Here is a 19,253-nt window from a genome sequence, read left to right on the forward strand (position 1 = left end):
TTCAATGAAAATTGGCAACGACGTCCCAATAAAACATTAGGGCGTGTATGTCTGGTTGCATAGTTTGCTCCATCTGAGATCATTCAAACGTGTCGCTGTGATCATATTTTCTGATTTTACGAGAGCTTGGCGTGCAGGTATTAAAAAAATCTATAACTTTGGAGTGCTTGTGAGTGCCTCCGCAATTTTTAATTCATAGATCACGTAGTAATGGCTGTTTGCAATGAATAAAAATCGATCTCCTTGAGATTTTCCGCACCGATAAGATTTAATTGAAATAGCTTCGCCATTTGACTGTAAATAACGTTGTTTTGACAGAAAAGTTCTATGCCCTCAGTCTAACGTAATTTTCACTGAAATATTGAAATAATCCAAATGTAAAACTCCTTCTGAGGCAACTTATCACAATAAGCAGCTCGATTTTATTAATTTACGACCCAGTAATTTCTTCCTGACAGATTTCGAAAGCAGGCGTTTCCTAGTTCTCAAAAGTGCGCTCTCACATTTTTCTCAGTCTTTAAGTGCTCGAAATTGTTATTATTACCATTTGATGCGATTAAATCGCTCTTTATCTGAAGTTTGCCTAAATTAAAGCGTAATAATATAGAGGCGTGCAGTCTGTTTTCATGTGAATGGCTGCAGAGAAAAAATATTAAAAAAGAGAAAGGCTATCGCCCCTGTTGTAAACAATTCGGGTAATAAAGTCGTACAAAAGTTAATTGATTTTTGAGATACGATAATCCGGTGTTTGTAAACATACGAAACCACTCCCGACACCCACGAAGCCTTCTCTCGTAAATCCGGGATTTACGCCTGCACTTGGGACCGGGATTTATGGATCCGCCAAACTGATGGTTAATCTCGAGTACGGAAAAATGATATCTTGTCAATGAGGTTTATGCCACTATTAGTATTGCTTTTCAATTTCAACACATCGGAACTGTGCAAACACGTAATTTGCGGGCATTTCACGTCCGACCACTTTTTTTCCAACCATCATCAATCACCTGAGCAAGTGTTAATCACTTGAATTGGGTTGTTCAACGTACCTGATTTCAGCTTTGAGTGATTTGTCATGAACTGTTTTGATTACATTTACAGAAAGGTGCTCGGGAACAAACTTTAATTCTAAAATCTAGTTTTATACTGGGGTTAATTTGAAATAACCAACAATGTAGAAGCTGCGGATCATATAAATGTTCTCTAGTTTTGAAATATTCTGGTCAAGTATTATTTTTTGAGGACATTTTGGGGAAAACGAAATGCAGTTATGCAAGTATATCGAATTTACTGATGCAGGTATTTTGAGTTGCATACCCTTGACCAAAATGCACATCTAGTTATCCTTGGACGTCAAATGTAACGGCGCTTCATTGGTCCACGCACCAGTTTCATAAAAAAATTGAAAGTCGATTTGTTCCGATTATTCGGAGTTTGTGATTTATTGGGGACGTAACTCAGGTGAGTTTTTCAATGTTTAATAGCAAGAAAATAAACCCCCTTTAAAACAATCAACAAAGCTGTCAAATTCTATATTGTATCATATTTTTTTATGATACTTGGATCTTAATATTGTGGTGTCAAGTATAAAGTACATTATATAAGATATAATATAAGGTATACTAACATAGATAGCTATAAGTAAGTAATAAGCATCTTGCATATTCATAAAAACACGAAAACTAACTTCTTTTAATTAGATTTTCAATGAAAATCGAAAAATAATGGAGTTCAAAACTGCTCGCATCATATGTGGCGCTACCTGTTGGCTGAAAGTTTTCCTGTCATTTGGCAAGGGTTCGGACAATCTGCATTATTGCATTTATGGTAACGGAAGTTATGCATCACTCAGTAATTTATCATATCAAAAAGAATAAAAGCAGGGTTGTAGGAAAATTCTCTGTACTACAAATTACGATAGTCATTTGGGCGAAAGAGAAAAAAAAGCAAATACATCAATGGTTAAGAAATTCAAAAATTCACATATTGTACAGGGTGTTCTATACGAAAAAGTAAAGTTTTAGCGCTCATGTGTGGCTAAATAAAAATCCTTCCGAAAATTCGTTTTGCCTATAAACTTTGAAAGCTCTTTAATAACTTGACTGCACCACATTAACATGCCATTCAAATCTATTTTTAAGCCAATGGTTTAATATGCATATTAATAACAATCTCCGACTTTTAACCAGTTGCATTTCTTTGATTGAAGATGCTCGATCTAACAGTAAATTAAAAAGTTCCCGTTAAAGTTGACACTTGAGAGAGAAAAAAAAACGCATTTATTTTACTGCCATCAAATGTTAGAAAAGCTTTTAAGAGGCTTTTAATTTTAGTGCGTAAGGCGCGATTCGTCTGTAGAAGTTGTTAGCTGAAAACTAACCTTCACACTAAATTATCTATTTACCTTTATATATCTTAAATCGGTTTTATTGTCATTAGTTAATTTAATTTCTCATAACACTTTATCTAAGCGCCATAAACTGATATTTAAACGAGGCTTACCATGAAACGTATTTACGGGAATATTAATTTCATACCAGTTTCGAGAAGTGGTAAATTGTGCTTGGCTGTTATTCGCTCAGGTACAATTAGCAACAATAATTGTAAAGTTCCTGGGCGAGATTATTGAATATTCCTGATCGTAACCTTCACCCTTGGACGATCAATATTGGGCCGTAATTTATTGATACTTAAACACGAAAGTCAGTACCGCGAATACTGCCAATAAAGCGATTTCAACAATTGGCGAATAAATCAACCGGGGCTCGTTTTATCCATTATGAGCTCGCGAGAGCGCCTTATTATAATGATTTATAAAATTGAAACATATCCATGGTGTATGTTAATGCGTCTTAGCCGACTGGTGTAGACGTGATTAATGGACTTAAACGGGGATTTTATGAATATTGATGTTGGTGTTTCTGTGTTTGAGCAGTGTAAATGATAATTTTAACAATTAGTAAACACAAGATGAGTGCGAATGTATTGAGGGTTGCATAAAACTTGTAAAACCCCTAAAGGTCTTTGCGGCCCTCTTGTCAAATTTTGCAGGATTTTGAAACTTCTGCTGGATGGGTTTAACGACCCCCTCATGAAAGATTGATGTTATAGAGCGGACATCGAGGCTCGGCTTCCTGTTTGGCATTTTCAATGGCCCTGCAGTTATTAAATCCGCGACCTTTTGCAGGACCGGGTCGCACATGTGGCGCCCAACCGACCGCTTTTCAGCTTTCTGCCTTATTATTATTGTTAATAGAAAAAAGGCCTCTCATGGTGCATGGGCACTGATTGGATTCGATATGGTATAGCACGGTACTAATCGGTTTTCCTTGTTTCGCGTCGTTATACACGGTCAATTGAGCATTTATAAGAGCGTCATTAGGAGAGGGTATATGTTTTCGCGTCGTGCGCCCGCTAAATGGATGCTTTATTGAATGTAAAAAGGGCAGTTAATTGATTGGACGTATCGACTGAGTAGTTGAGAAGCTTTAATAACATTTCCTCTGTGGTCGAAATGAAATCAATTTAATGTCATAATAGTAATGAAAGCAATATTACACTTGTATAGCAAATAAGCAGCGGCGCGTTATCTAACAAATAAAAATTCATTGTCGATAAATCATATTGTGAATTAATTGAACGTCGATAACCTATCGCATTGGGAAAAGTGACATTTTGTCGGTGACCCAGTTATACGCGCTTCCGAAAAGATCTGAGGCCCTATGAATGGACACAAATAAACGCTGTTTACAGACGATAAATGGTAGTTTTACAATTTCGAGTAAACAAAGACGTTAAAAATAGACGTGATCCTATAGCCGCATATTTTTTATATAAGAGGAATGTCGTTCCTTTGCCACATTCGGGGGCAACGAGGCCAATATTGTTACCATAAGTGGGTTATTGTTTTTGGACAAAATGGCGAATGCACCTTCTAACAGGGTTGATACGTTGACAGTTTGACACGGTTTTTATATGTATTTCCGTTTTTACAATTACCAATAAAAATCGATTTTACTGTTTCTCTGCCAGATCCTAATTTAAGTTACTGCCGTTTAAGTGCGCATTTTAGTTTTACAGAAACAGCAGCACATGTTCCCATCATTAGCGACCGACATTGATGACGAAACTAGAGATTAACTAACAAAAGTAAATTGAATTCGTTTTAGCACTCTAAAAGCTCACAGGCTTATCTTCGATGTTTTTTTCGAAGGCTTAACAGTGGCATCGTTGTATTTGGAGTTGAGAAATTTAATTAAACACACCGAAAATGGTTTAAATGATGGGAATTGTAACTGTAATAGAAGAGATAACGTTGGGGACGTATTGGATCATCGGCAATATTTAGTCAATGAGGAAAAGTTTAGTACTAGATAAGAGAGAAATGAGGCAAGTGAAATGTAGAGAAATTCGATTTTGAGGATTAAATACTCGTATGTAGCACGGCAACTTCGTGTATTCAAAGTTACATAACACAAGTTCTAATTTAGTTCGTGAACGAAAAAAATTGACGGTTGAAATGTTGTATGTTTACTTCAGTGTTCTTCAGCTTCTTGGAGCATAATACATTGATTTCTTCGCATTATTTCACTCTCAATTTCCCTCGAGATGCCTGGTGGCGGCTCACTAAATTAATGCGCGGTTATATAAAAGCCAATCTTCTTGTCGCGATAGTAATCAGAGACACCGTTAAATTACCGCGGACAAGGCAGTACCATCTGCGTTTACTGTGCCAGCTCACGCATCAAGTGGCGCCCGCACTTCCGATGTTCCGTGAATCGGCGCGGTAATATTTGTTTTTCTGCCTTTATAGGGCGAATTCTGATAATTAACTATTTAAAAGGGAACCCAGTCCATACAAGCACGTTACGATCGTGAAAATTCTCAACTGAAAATAGGCCGACATAGGTTCATTATGCGCGGGGCGTTTTGAATGGGCATAAAATGACCGCGTGCATTCTTTTTCGCACTGGTAATAGCTGGTACATGTTTGGAAAACGTCATCGCTGCCACACTTGAGCAGTTCCAATTTCTCATCCCGGCCTGACATCGTATATCCTTCAACAGCTCCATTTAGAGCGAACACTTCGCGTTATGATGTCAACGCTTTTTTTAGATCCGGGACATCATGGGATAAAAAGAACAAAGAAAATAAGTAATCGAATTTCTCTTTATTCACCGAAAAAAAATATATATATACGCACAGTTACGTTATAAATCTAATGTGTGTTAAGTGATTTTTAGCCAAAGGCTGTAGCATTTTGATGAGGCAGGACCGTGCCATTTTTCTTCGCCGCTATGGCTGCATTCCTCATTAGCGTAAGCCGAAACTGCATCAGCATTACCAGATAAGTGGCTGCCGAAGTCACCGTCTATAAAAGAAATCTAAGATCTAATCCTGATGTCATCACAGTCTATACGTGCATGACCTTTGTAAAGTAAATTAATCTTCTCATGCGCCCTTCGTGGTTCTCTACACGCAATAGAAGTAATTGCTACCATCGTGACGCTTAAATTAAAAGGTTTCGCATGTTGGTTCTCGATTAGTTTTTAATGTGGAAATCGAGATTTCTGCCCTCCCAGGTGGTCGTCGGTGCTACCGAGTTGCGCTTCCCGTCACGACCGCCGCACAGTGGGCCAATTTTGCATACAAATAAGGGCAAACTATTTAATAAGGCCTTTGTCTAGGTTCCTAGGTTACCGTCAACTCATGGAATATCTTTGTAATGCAAATTAAACGGTTTTGTAGTAACTAAAAGCGGTTAAATAATTCATGCTTCTGGGATACTCATGGTTCATTCATCGAGTTCCGATATAGCAGAAGAAATATTATTGAGTTTAAACGATTATTTAGGTAATGGAAATTGTCAGTCAAGTAGCAAACTTTATTGTTTGTGGAGATTTTGATCCTGGAGCTCTGTATCGATTTAAAAACGTACATGTGGGTGAGCCCGCAACATGAAACGGGCAGTACCCGCTTTACGGCTTAATAAATTGTCAAAAGATATTGGCGACAGTCGATAATTATTACGATATTAATTTGATAAATGAAAACACACAGGGAGAGCTGGTTGGTTTCCACCCTCCTTAGAATTCCGTATCTTAACTCAACGTTTTTGGAAAAGCTCATGTTGTTTAGTTGAACAGAGGAAAATAACTGCAATCATTTTTTATGAGATCTTTTAGGGACAACAGTTGAGGAACCTACAGGAAATAGTAAAAGTCCCCAGTTTCTCTCGGCCTCCCAAAGCCCCATCTATGACCTAGTTATGTGAAATTTTTGTGACATTCCCGAAATTTTCGAAGACATTTTGTCTAAATTGAGAGAGTGATAATGGAATGGAGGAGGCAAGGTGTACATTTGGAAATTCTTTTAAACGACTGAAAATATCAGAACTCTAACGAAATCGTGAAAGCGCGGTAGAAATTTCGAAAACTTGTTTTTTAAACAACACGACAAAATTGTAATAAAATTTATATAAATCGCACGCTTCCTGTAATGTGCTACTTTAGCAATAGCACATTGGTTTAAAAATCGCTGTATTTTGAGGGTCTGTGCCAGTACTCCCCTCAACAATTCAACATTACCTTTGAGCATTTTCTCAGAAGTTTCTTACCGAGGAAATCAATTTCCTATTGATATTGGCATACCCATTAAGGTTCATAATCGGCGGGTTCTTTTCAAGAGCGGTGAGGAACATATGAACCTCCTGAACGGTTCTTTGATCCACAGTTGCTAGGTTGACATTGAGCAATCGTTCCCTACAAGTTTTTGCAGGATGTATTCACGAGAAAACATTTAAAGCAAAACCGTGAGTACCTGAATTCGGGCCCCATTTTTCTGGAGGCCGCGTGCGCCTCGTTGCAAATGATGCACAGCAGAGTCACGCAGTAAAAGGCAATAAGAAACAGCCCCGCTTCTTTGAATGACAGGCCGTGATCGAGTATCTCTGTTAGACACCCGTAAGTCGCTACTATGGTCGTGAGCAGGACCAGCAGACAGTACAAGGCGTACATGCCACTGTATGCCTTCCCTGTATTATTCATCTTTATATCATTCTCTTCGTAATAAAAGGAAGTAAAAAATACTTACCGAGCTGCTGCATCATGTGCGATAAATCCACCCAAAGCTCCCGGTACTCGGACAACTTTTTAGCCGATTCTTTGGTGTGCAAAGCCGCGGACAAATTCTCAGCAATCCACCCTGCAACTCTACCCTTGGCGGTGCAATTAACGAACCATAAGGAGCAAAGACAGTTTAGCATGGCCAAGATATGGTAGTAGCCGAAGGTGTGCCACAACAGCATGTCCGGCTGTAAGTAGAACTGTGCCAACATGATCATAATGCCCGCGACCCACGACAATACGCAGAGGGAATACGTGATGAGAGTGAGGTTGTGGAAGATTATAGGGGTGCCAGTCATTTTGTAGTACTTCAGTTGGAACTTGGTCCACATATTTTTGAACTTGGCGACCTCATGACCATTCCTCCAAGCTCCGATTGGCAGCAGGAAATGGGGAATGAGGATACTGATAAAGATTATTCCATATATGTATTCGTCGAAACGCTTGCCCGGTTGCAGGATCAGCAGGAGGCGCTCCCTGAAGACGATACTCACGAATATAGTTTCCACGATGTAAAGGAAATAGGCCCAGCCGGTTACCACGGAGAACCATCTGATGGATGATGCATGGTTTAAATGACGTAACAACTAACGGAAAATTAGTTTGCCTGAATACAGTTTTCCCTTTTCGTCTTTCTATAGGCATGACGCCCATGATCTGGAACATAACCAGCAAGCTCTTGGTGGTGTCGTAGAAGCTGTCATATCTCTCGAGTTTATCTAGAAGTTCTTCGTCGGGTTCGTGCTCTGGACGATGAGTGTTGGGAGTTACAATGCGTATATTGTCGCTCTTTCGTCTGGATGTGGCCGAGTAATCTCGAGCATGTGCCTGAAGGAACAGGGTATGCGCATCTATTGATACCAGCGACATGGTAGCGGTTATTTTTTTGTGGGTTCTTAATGTGTGTTTAATACATTTATCTAAAACAAATAAAACAAATATTTTTCCCAAAATCGAGTAGATGGTAATATTTTCCAAGTGAGGAACTCACTATGCGAGTGCGGATGAGAACGAGGACTGAGCATCAAAATAAGTAAGTAGGCACCCACTATTCGGTTTCGTACTATTTTGGAGTCATTTGGAAATAAAATAAATGTAGTCTTAAGATTTAAAAGAGTTCATCTTCAAAAACACTAAAGATTTTATTATTTTCGTATTTGTGAGAATTTATCCCTAAAATCCCAAACGATAATTCTAATAATAGCCAGAGCAAAAATACGGAATTTCCTCGTGTTTTCAAGGTTGCATACCAACCCTAGTCAAGTCTAGTTATTCGTGGAACTCGAGTTTAACGGTTTATATTTAGAAAAAAATTGATAGTCGACGTTTTCCGAAATTCGGCATCTGTGTTTAGTTGAAAGATTTAAATTTTAATATAAATAAAATAAACATTATTATATTTACTAAAATAATATTTGGTGATAAACAATAAATGTGATAATAAATATTATGAATATGGATTTTATGATTCGGATGGGTTTTAAGTTTTTATAATAAGAAATTAATTTCAATTCTTTGCTTGTCCTAAAACGAACTAAACAGTGTCATCAAGTTCTCACGGAACTTGATGACACTGCATCTTATTTTTTATAATATTTAGTCATTATCTCTTAATGTCGAATATTAGGAAACTAATAAGCAAATACTGGACACTGAACAATCTTCCGAACTCATAATTTGCGTTATATTTAGCAAATTATCTGAATATCAATATAGTTCAATATTGCTTACTCCTTCAATAGCACCACCTAATGGTTGTATCTTTTTCTACCATTTTAGCCAAATTGCACCATTTCTTTTTTTGGAACAGAAGTTCTGCGCCACACATTTTTGTTTGCGTAAATATACTTGAGTAATTTGTGTAAATAATGTACAGGGTAGTTTTTCAAAGACAGAGCAGAGCCAAATTTTAGATTTCCTCTTTATTGCTTGAAATAATATTTTCAATATCATGTTGTAAAAATTTATAATGACGAGGCCTTATAAGAGCTGATGTACATTTTGAATCTTAATTATTTGATAGACGCTGTATTTATAAAATTTTACGGTTCTTTAAATTTATTCTACAGGATATTTAAAAAAAGTAGTGCCAAACTTGAAGAGGTCATGGACGACATTGTGGTAGAAAATTTTCGCATACAAACCTCTAGTCTAAAATGAGTCCTTTTGACCCGAGAATAATTTTTGTCCAAAAATGTGATGTTTTCTCGTTGACAGTAAAAGATATCGATATTTAAATAATTTTTATTGAAGGCAACGCAAAAAATTATTTGAAACAAAATAAACCTGTTTATCTCTTTCGATAAGATTTTTACCAACTTCCAGTTCTAACATGTTATTGGTAAAAAATGATTTTGTTCGCGATCGCACCGAATTTAGTGAATCACATTTTGCTACGAAATTTTGTTTTAAAATTTAAAATAGTCCAATTTAAACCCTTTGGATGTTTTTCTCTGAGGTTACATCTTGGTCTATGAAACCTCTGTAGCCCCTAAGAGGAACTGTTAAGGAAAGTGATGGTAGCCTGTTTTTTCGTGCAACTAGATTGTCATATGCTACAAAAAGTGCGCGACTCCATGATGATGAATAAATATGAATATGCAACGAAGTTAGGGATTGCCATTTTGAAACATTATTATAAATTTATTATTTTTGCTTTGTCTTAAATAAAAATTTCTTAAATATTGATGTCTTTTACTGTCAATGAGAAAATATTACATTTTTAGACAAAAATTGCTCCAGAACTAGAATGGTTTATCTTAAACTAGGGATTTGTATGCAAACATTTTCTATTACAATGTCCTCTATAATCTCTTCAAGTTTGGCAACAACTTTTTAAAACTCCCTGTACAATATAACTGACCAAGATTTTATCTAATCTACCATCTAAAATTCCATGTCAAGAGTTGTTACTTAATTTTAATGTGAATTCTCTTAAAAGCAGATAAAAGTTCTCGTGTCTTTTGTATCTGAAATTTCTCAATTGTTCTATACATATCTCACATATTTGACGTTGTACCAAAAGTTAGGATGATTTTCACAAATTGAAATAGTCAATTATTGTGAAAACCAATAATACCAGAGCTTTGCCTATGTTTTGTTATATTTTAAATATTTAAAGCACCTAATTGACAATCTGAAATACCGGCGATAGCACTGGTATATGCCTCATTTCCATAAACACTGGCGAATAATTTTCCTGCCTAAGCTTTACACAAGCCGTTGTCCTAACACCCATGATTGATCGGTCAAACGTCCACGTTCCTTGCCGGAGATAAACCATCCTAATCAAGTGTTTTCCATATGCATGTGCTTACCACTTACCGTAAACTGGCTGCTTTGTCTTTTATGCGGAAGATGAATTCGAACAAGTCATCTGCTTATTGGGAATGATCAATCTTGATCAGCCACTGCTTCTTTTAGGCTGACGACCACGATGTCGGAATTAAGTCTTTAACGGCAACTTTCTTTAGAAATTCTTTCTAATCAATCGACATGATGATGTTTATGAATACTGTAGATATTGGGAATTTTGCCAGTGGCGTTATGCTTAAAAAACTATTAATAAAATGTAATTTGTGTGCCTTTGTACGCCTCTGCAAATGTCCCGGACCTATCAAGCTCAGATTAATTATTTCAGAAGTTCCTTTTCTAATGGTACAAGCAATCAATCATTTTTGTACAGTTAACCAATATCGAACACATAAATAAGGTAGAGCACTAATTCGGTACAACATTGTTAATTGAGTGATTCTAACGTTGCATATGGTATTATTTTTTAATTGGAGATATCGAATGTCTCCCATATCGATACGGTGGTGGGTGTAAATTTCAAGATTTACATCGACGTTTCATTAACAGGAAACAATAATCTTATCTTTGTTGCAGGGCTACGACTTTCGTCGCACTGGTCAACATGTGTGTGGCCGAAAAGGCGGTGGGAGATGGGCAACGGAAGGATAAGAAATCTGGGAAGTATCCTACTAAGGTATGTTCGAAAAATATATGTTAAGCACATGTAGAATTCCATTGGTGTAACATTCGTGCGTACTTGTGAAGTTATGCATGAGAATATTGCTGTCGTTGCCTTTGATCCGTGTATATTTTGCATCGGTGGCTTCAGAGAGGATTTATGGATTCTTGACGTTGATTTACGATGTGAAAACTACATCAGTAATTCATATTGTATATTTTAGTGTGACCACCGCAATTTCCTGCGAGGGATAATTAAAGAGAAACAACATCATCACAATAATAAAAATCCCAGCAACATCACCTTAACTTGAAAGAAGAAGCAGCGAGAACAAATGGGCCCATAAGCACAAAACGAGGCAAATGCACGTTTAATTGAAGGCAATTAATAACGGAAAACGGCTTGACCGAAAACAGTATCACATAACCGAAAGCACAAGTATTAGTTAACATGACCATACTGAATTCAAATTATAAATCATATTAACGATGATGAGTGTTGATGAAATTAACCAGACCTCACACATGAGGCTTTAGTTTCCTAGAATTTACATTTTTTTTTTTAATAGGCGAGACTAAGTTGAATTCGTTCCGATTAACGCTCAAATTGTTGCACTTCGTAATCGTTGTTGTTGATACTATTTCATAAACACGCGCATAAACATCAATTTAATTCGCAAACATTCAATATTCAGGATTAAGGGTCCTTAACCCCGAGGCCATCGACCCCATCACCGAAGTACGCGAATTTAATTGTTGGTGTGTGCAAGCAAAAATCTCGTGTCAAGGCCTCGCATAGATCGCATATTGATCTATTTTCGACTCGACTCGAAATCAATCTTAAAGCGGTCCTGTGTATTTACAACATGTAGGGTGATACGGGAAGTGTGGGATTCTTAATGGCGAATTTCATTGGTGGAAAAAATTCCTGTTTAATAGTTGCGACGTCCTTAAAACCAACAGAATATGTGGGTAAATTCAAAATGGTCACAATAGTCCATGATGTTTATCAGTTATGCAATAATTTAATTAATGTTGCTTAAAGTCAGAGTTATTATGTTTGTAATGGATCTTGGAACGGCAAACTCGGGAACAACTTACGAACTAATTTATTTCACTGTAAATAATGCACCTCGATGAGCCTAATTTATTATCGATATCTTTAAAGTGTAACACTTAGATGAATAGTAAGATTGATCTTTTATGAGCGTGTTGCAGTTATACTGATTTAACAAAACGCGCATATACTTATACTCTAGTTTCTACAAAGGAAAGGAGTGAAAGTTTTATTATACAAGGCAAACCTTTTTTGAGGATAATAGACACCAAAATCTAGCCATGCCGGATATATTACCAAAAAATGGTGATGTAACATACATAGGCATAACATGGGGATGCATTACATGTGTAAAACGGACGAATATGTTGATGAATAAAATATGATTGTGCTGTTTAAACTTGACTAAAATTAATCAGTAATTTACGGATCAAATATTCATAAAAGTAACATATGTTTTTTTTTTAATCGAACTTTTACAAGCTTTTCCAAAGGTAAAATTACCGCATCTATTTATCGTATTGTACTAGTGAATCTGGTTCCCCATCTGAAAAGCGAAACAAAAAATAGGGGTGAAGTCTGACGGCTTTAAGAACACCGCAATATCATAATACTTTCATTTACTTAACTAGTGTGGGTCTGGTAAAACGATGACGTGACGGTGTTCTTAAAATGTTCGGATTCTACAGGATGTTTCATAATAGTATGTCAAAAATTCAGGGAGAAAACCTGTGGATGATAAAAAAAAAGTTTATACGAACATGTCTGACATTGCTTCCTGTCTGAAATATATAGTGATGCAATTTTTTTCCTTAGTGTTTTTATCCGCTCCGGCCTTAAATATGTTTAAGAAAATTGGGGAGCAGAATATAGAAGTAGAGATATATCTTTTAAGGGGAAAATAATAAAAACGAAACGAAAAATATTTACGTCACTAGATATTTTAAATAAAAATAATTTTCTGAATTCTCTATGTTTCTTTGAAAAAAGGCCCCTTAAATATTTTTAATAACTTTAACTATTTTACTAACTATGTGTTTATGTATAGCATGTACGTATATGATACACTATAATATACGTACTATATGATAATAAGACGTGAAATAGATATTTTACTAGTAAAATTTAAGTACTTAAGATAAAATGACGAAACTGTCAAAATAAGTAAAAACAGAAGATTACCGTTTTGAAGTCACTTTAAATTTATATATTTTGTATATTTATATAGATAACTACATTTTATTTTTTCTATGAAAACGGTTAATGTCACCAAAAGTACTCAACAAACTTTTTTCCACATAAATATGTAGCATTTAGAAAATTATTTTTATTAAAGAACAGAGGCGTATCATATTTTTCGTTTAAAATGTTCAAGGTCGCATCAGTGGGGACGCCATTGACGAAATTAAAAACATTGTTTTCTCCTTAAAAGATATGTTTTTTTTCTATTTTCTATTTTTCTATTTTACGCTTCCCAACTTTCAAGGAAAAATTTAATGTCGAAACTAAGTTATTAGAAACCAAACCCTAACTTGAAGTAAAAAAAAAACTATCACCCCAGTATATTCAGACATGAAGCGAAAATGGACCTATCTTCACATAAGTGTTTTTTCTTAAAATCATCTAGAGATTTACCCTCTGAATTTTTGATCTACTATTATGAAACACCCTGTATATTCCGGAGCCTCAATCCGGGGGATGCCCGATTTGTTCTGTGAATATTGCCACGGTTGCCAGACTACGTTGATAAACGGTCTACGCATTTATTAAATTTGTTTTTCTCTCTTATACAAGTAAATGAACAGTATTAAGCTGGGACACGCTGATAGATTTGCATATAACCATGACAACCACGCCACGATGCATGTATATACTATATTTGTGTTGCTTACAAGTTCTTACAGATGCCTGTTTTAAATATTTTTTATTTAAATCTCTTTTAGAATGCTTAAAGCCTTTTTTAAGTTCAGTTTTTAAGTTAAGTTTTTAGCCATATTTCATAACCTGTACTTTGCGGACCTGCTAAAAAGTGTTGGACTCTTGGGATTGCAACGTCAGTTATTTCAAACTTTAAATGATAATTATTATCACTCATTACACAGCATCTACGGCATTTTTCCAAAATGTTTGATACACCTTCGACGCATTCATGGCATGGTGATACAGGTGAACATTGCCGTCTTGCGTGGAATATTAATGCGGCTAGAAACAAAGAAACTTATAGAATCATTTATCATTTACCGGAGTCAAAAGCATATACGCACACAGGGCGATCCTCTTTGCCGATGATGCAACTCATTGTCGAATTACCGGAGTCAACTGCGCGGAAAATTAGGAATTTAGTCGCGTTTGAAACGCTGTGCCGTATATAGAATCTCGCATGGATGTTGGGCAATGGCCTATTTGCCATTGATTGCCATAGGGATAACCTTTGCATCACAATGTCTTAATCCAATTACCCGATTTTTCCTGACACAAATTGACGCAAATCCTTCTCGAGCTTTGAATAATCCCCCTCGAGAGATAAAAACCACGTACTTTGGGTTTATCGACACGATCAGTCGATTAATAATATAATCGTGCATTGCTCAAGTGCAGGAATGGCTTATGTACTCGAAAGCTCATATTTTGCCACTATTTACGCCAACCTAGCGCCATCGCTAGTATGGGCAAGTTTATTTTTCTACTCAGTTTATTAAGTTTGGAAATCAATGGCGGCAGCCTATTGCCTCTAAAAAAGCAATAACGATATACAAGTTTGTTATTGCTTGCGGGGGATTTATAGTATTTCCTGATAATCGCATTTAGGTTTCAGTTGTTTGTTGCTGAAGAAGTTCCTCTCTGCGGGTTACGAGTAGGTTAATGACGGATATAATACATGTAAATGATGTGTCAATAAATGAAAAGTGTTTCCTGGACAGTTAGGGTTCAAATTAAAACTGAATTTAGATTGAGAAAGAATGTTTATTTGACGGATACAGAATGTTTTAGAAATAATGGTAGGTATGAGTATTGATTGCTAAAAGGTAAAAAATAGAGCGATTCAACAAAATTTGTTTTATATATAAGTTTCTTGTTTTTTTTTTTAATAATCCAATGGATTTAAATCGGGATTTCGTGATGGCCACAGATGTTCACTATCTCATTCAATCCATCGATGTGGAACATTCATATTCAAGACTTTCCTTACATGTATAGGGTAATGAACAGGACCGCTTAGAGGCTAGAGAAACACCCTGCAAAACTATAAGAAAGTAGCTTCTCAAGAAGATCAAGAACCGTTTACCATGTTGTTCAACAGAAGTTCAAGTGATCCTAAAATTCCACGTCACACATTAATTGAAAATTCATATGGAAAGTGATGTTCTTCCATCAAATGAGAGTATTCTGCGTTGTAAAAAATGGCCGTTTTTCCTAATTAAATATATCTCTTCTTATAAATGTTGCCCAATCATTTATGAACAATATTCTATTAAAATATAAAGAATTATAATGTTGCTTTCGGAGTAGCAAATTATAGAAATTGAGAGCAATTTTTGAATAGGCGTAAGGTAGCATGAAAAGAATTTGTCTTTCCATAGAAGTCTTGAACTTAATGATTTGCTGACCCCCGGCGTTTCAGAGATGTGTACATCCGATGCTAATCTCTGGATCCGCAGTATTCGGATGAACATTGTCTCTTCTTGATTCGCAGTGAGAATTTTTGATTTTCCATTATTCGGTTTTGAACGAAATGTACCCCTAATTTTGCTGTAAAGTCATTTGAAAGTTCTATGATCTGGATGTTTATTATCAGGATGAAGTTTCAAGTACCTTTTAGCAGCACAACGACTTTTAACATTTGTTTACGCATTCTGTAGAATGAAAACAAGCAAATTTTTGTAAGGCATTTTGAGCTGAATCCCTCTATTCTTTCATCCGGTAACACGATATATTCATTTGTATCAGTCTTTCTGGGGCACTCTGTATACCTGACATCGCGGGATATCTACACTACAAAAAGAAAAACGCCGTTACCGGGTATGTTATGACAGCTAATACAGTTTGTTCCGAACTCGTTAGGCATAAATAATGGGCCCTTTGTGCGATGAATCGTTATTACTGCCCAAGTCGTTTTCTATTCATCATCAAACTAAAACGTGAGCCGCGTGCATGCGTACATCAAACCAGAAAAATGTAAGGAAAAATCGCAGGAATAATAAACGGCAAACGTTAATTAAGCAGAGAGGAATAAATAAACGTTAAGGAATAATTGGACGTGACACTTGCGGAAAAATAGCGTCCACGTAGAACGCTCGTTATGTATCTCCAATTACAGCGCTTGTGGTACATTTATATTAAATATAGTAAATTTTATAAAAACCAAAATTCTAAACGTTAGCAAATGGATGGATATTTGGCAATAAATATTATTGAATTGAACCTAAATGTCGAATCAACCGTCTCAAACGTGTCGGATTTGTTCAAAACAATATGTGCATGAAAATTTCTAAAAACGCCGATATCTCAGCAATCCGTAGAGAACAAAAATGTTAGCGATAATAACATATGTAAACGGGATTTTAAATTCGCATTTAATTTTTTCCATTATCGCCTGCATCACATCACATTTCTCTTTTGTCCTATGGTAGATAAAAGTATTTTTTGCAGTACCGTTTAAAAATAATTATTGATTTAATGTTTTGACTTTATAATTATCATTTTTAGGTGCATGATCTTTACCAGAACAGCGTGGAGAAAAAACCCAAATTGGTGGGTGAATGGTCCAATTGGGCCCCTTGGAGCAGCTGCTCCAGGTCCTGCGGAGGAGGAATTACTCAGCAAGTCCGGCACTGCATTACCAGACCAGCAGATTCTAGGTAAGTTAATAGTTTTGGCACAGCTTTATTTTTTTAAATAAAAGTACTCATGTGACGTCGCAATAATTCTTAATTGTTTTTAAATGAAGGGACTCTTTATAAGATCTATCAGTGATCTGGGCCATAATAAATTCCTGCAACGCTATCCCAATAAGATATTATACTCTGTCTCCCACTTATATCGTATGATAGAAAGAGACTAAAAATTCTCCTTCGCGATTGATGTTCTTTTGATGCCAATAAGCGTTCTGCAAGAAACATTATACTTCTAGGAAGTTGCAACTTTGGCATGTCGGTGTATGAATAGCCATTTTACATTCTTAGTTTATATTGACAAAAATAAATAAAATAATATAACCAAATTAAATAAATGATAACAACACAACGCAGATGCCGATAGCGAATCAAAATATAAGTGAAGATAGCAACAATCTGTTACTTCTACACGTGTGCATTAAAGCGAATTAAGTACGGATTGAACTATCAATAACAATAAACGACAATGAAATGATGAACTCATCATTCACGCTGGCGAGCATTTGTTACACCATTAACATGAATAGGCGCTATCATGTGTTTACAAACATCTTATGATGTAAAACTACTCGACGTACTCTTATGGAGCCGTGGACAAACTCATTTTTCAACTCTTGACCTTATGCATTATTGACAAGCTCATTTTCTTACTTTAGTAGCTATTTCATCTTGAAATTTCCGCAGTTAAGAATTTCGTAAAAATATCGAACTACTTGACTTGATGAGTTAGGTTGAAGAACCCATTTCTAGCTAGTCGCAGTTTCTGCCCACTAATCAGATTTAGACTTCAACAACCAAACGCATTCTACCTGATAATTACCTATTTAGACGCAGTGTAATAACTTGTATGTCCGTGATTTATAGTTTTTTCTATCTCCGCACATACACATTAAACCTTCGCCGCACACACGATGGATCTGAGCAAATAATACGTTGCAGAGAACCTTAGATCTAGATCCACCGGGAATTTCCGCTTCGCCCTATTAGGGCCGTTTTTAGCGATGACACAGTGCAATTTAAATGGGATAAGAGGGCCCTGACAGTGCTGATTTAGTACCCATTGTTCCGGTGCAACCAACTGGGTTCTGTTGGGTGTGAGAGGCTGTGGTTTCCGCTACATTCTGCGCTAGAAACGCGCGTTATTGCTTATCAATTATTTCTCAGATTTCATCAAACTTGATTGATAATGCGTATTATGGAATTAAAAGAAGAATTGATTTTGGGTTATTCTGCCGCCAACAAGTAAAAGGCCGGACCCCCATTTTCATCATGATCACATACTAAAGGTGCGTCCTCTAATTATAAAAGTTATGACTGATTAAGATTGGAATTTTTTAGCACACGTTTAGCGCGTAAAAACCTTCCGTAATGGGGACACGTGTAAATAATTTTTATTGATGTTTGATCACGTGACATGAAGCCCCAATTGCATCAGCGATGTTCAGTTGTATGTTTAGAAAACCATTTGAAGATTTTGACATATACACTCGCTATAAACAAATTTTCGACCTATATATGTCCATATGAATGGAGCTATTACTAGCCGATAATAATCAAATATAAAATTAAAAAAGCGTCAGCCGAAGTTAAGGTACTCTAGCGCCATCTATTGGAATGCGCTTCGAACTAGTTCTTTCGCAAAGTGGTCTCTGAGGTTTTTTTGAGCAGTGCTTAAGGTTTTCACTGCGGAATGTGGAATGATAAAAAATTATACTAGAGCCATAGAAAAAACATACTAAACACATTTAAGGACTAAAAAACAGTTTGAAAATTTTTGAAGTAGATAATTTTAGAAAACTGTTGAGTTCTAAAACATTATGATACGCTTGTGATTTATTGCAAAATTGTGATATTGAACACCGTATAAGCATATCCTTGTCCACATTTTGCTGTGAACCAAGACTCGCTTACCCCTGAACCCATTGAGGTTAAGGGTCTTCGAAAGCATCTTTGAGAATATAATTTAAATAATTCATTAAAAGATTCGAGTAATTGCGCTATTCGAATTGTTCAAATACGAACACCAGCCTTGGTTGCCACATGTTGAGAAAAGCTCTATTGCTTGGGACGTAATTACCATTAAAACGCCGATGAAAGCAAAACTATCATTTGATCTCTTTTGAAATAGTTTGAAAGTTAATGGGCAGTTGAAAGGAAATTTTGAAGCCATAAATGTTTTGGAAAAAATCTCTGTCTATAGTTTA

General features: G+C 36.1%; 3 protein-coding genes across 9 annotated transcripts in view; 1 reads left to right on the plus strand and 2 right to left on the minus strand.

Moving 5' to 3' along the window:
- Positions 1-13,697, minus strand: part of LOC136408276 (uncharacterized) — a 27,523-nt gene extending 13,826 nt beyond the window's left edge. The window contains exon 1 of one of the 2 annotated variants that reach the window (XM_066389164.1): positions 13,687-13,697. The gene's annotated coding sequence lies outside the window, so the exon portion shown is untranslated. Of the gene's footprint in view, positions 1-9,976; positions 9,992-13,686 lie in introns of those variants that run through there. The other variant, XM_066389161.1, reaches the window with a different exon arrangement.
- The window catches only part of loh (lonely heart), a 46,083-nt gene that overhangs the window by 1,016 nt on the left and 25,814 nt on the right, over positions 1-19,253 (plus strand). For 2 of the 3 annotated variants that reach the window (XM_066389169.1, XM_066389167.1), the window contains exons 1-3: positions 10,906-10,943; positions 11,014-11,113; positions 16,862-17,013. In XM_066389169.1, coding sequence (XP_066245266.1) covers positions 10,921-10,943; positions 11,014-11,113; positions 16,862-17,013 — 275 coding nt within the window. In that variant the 5' untranslated portion in view covers positions 10,906-10,920. Of the gene's footprint in view, positions 1-10,905; positions 10,944-11,013; positions 11,114-16,861; positions 17,014-19,253 lie in introns of those variants that run through there. The other variant, XM_066389168.1, reaches the window with a different exon arrangement.
- LOC136408282 (gustatory and odorant receptor 22-like) lies at positions 5,207-17,949 on the minus strand. Of its 4 annotated transcripts, XM_066389173.1 has the most exons (7): positions 11,402-11,787; positions 11,177-11,339; positions 7,733-8,045; positions 7,094-7,677; positions 6,821-7,034; positions 6,618-6,762; positions 5,207-5,372 (listed from the first exon to the last, which is right to left on the minus strand). In XM_066389173.1, the coding sequence occupies exons 2-7, from the start codon at positions 11,190-11,192 to the stop codon at positions 5,241-5,243; spliced, it is 1,404 nt and encodes a 467-aa protein (XP_066245270.1). In that variant the 5' UTR covers positions 11,193-11,339; positions 11,402-11,787; the 3' UTR covers positions 5,207-5,240. The 4 variants fall into 4 exon arrangements, with proteins under 4 accessions (XP_066245270.1, XP_066245273.1, XP_066245271.1 ...); XM_066389176.1 differs by lacking the exons at positions 11,177-11,339; positions 11,402-11,787 and adding an exon at positions 17,870-17,949; XM_066389174.1 differs by lacking the exon at positions 11,177-11,339.

Source organism: Euwallacea similis, chromosome 4, assembly GCF_039881205.1.
Source record: "Euwallacea similis isolate ESF13 chromosome 4, ESF131.1, whole genome shotgun sequence".
In the NCBI taxonomy this organism is placed as follows: domain Eukaryota; kingdom Metazoa; phylum Arthropoda; class Insecta; order Coleoptera; family Curculionidae; genus Euwallacea; species Euwallacea similis.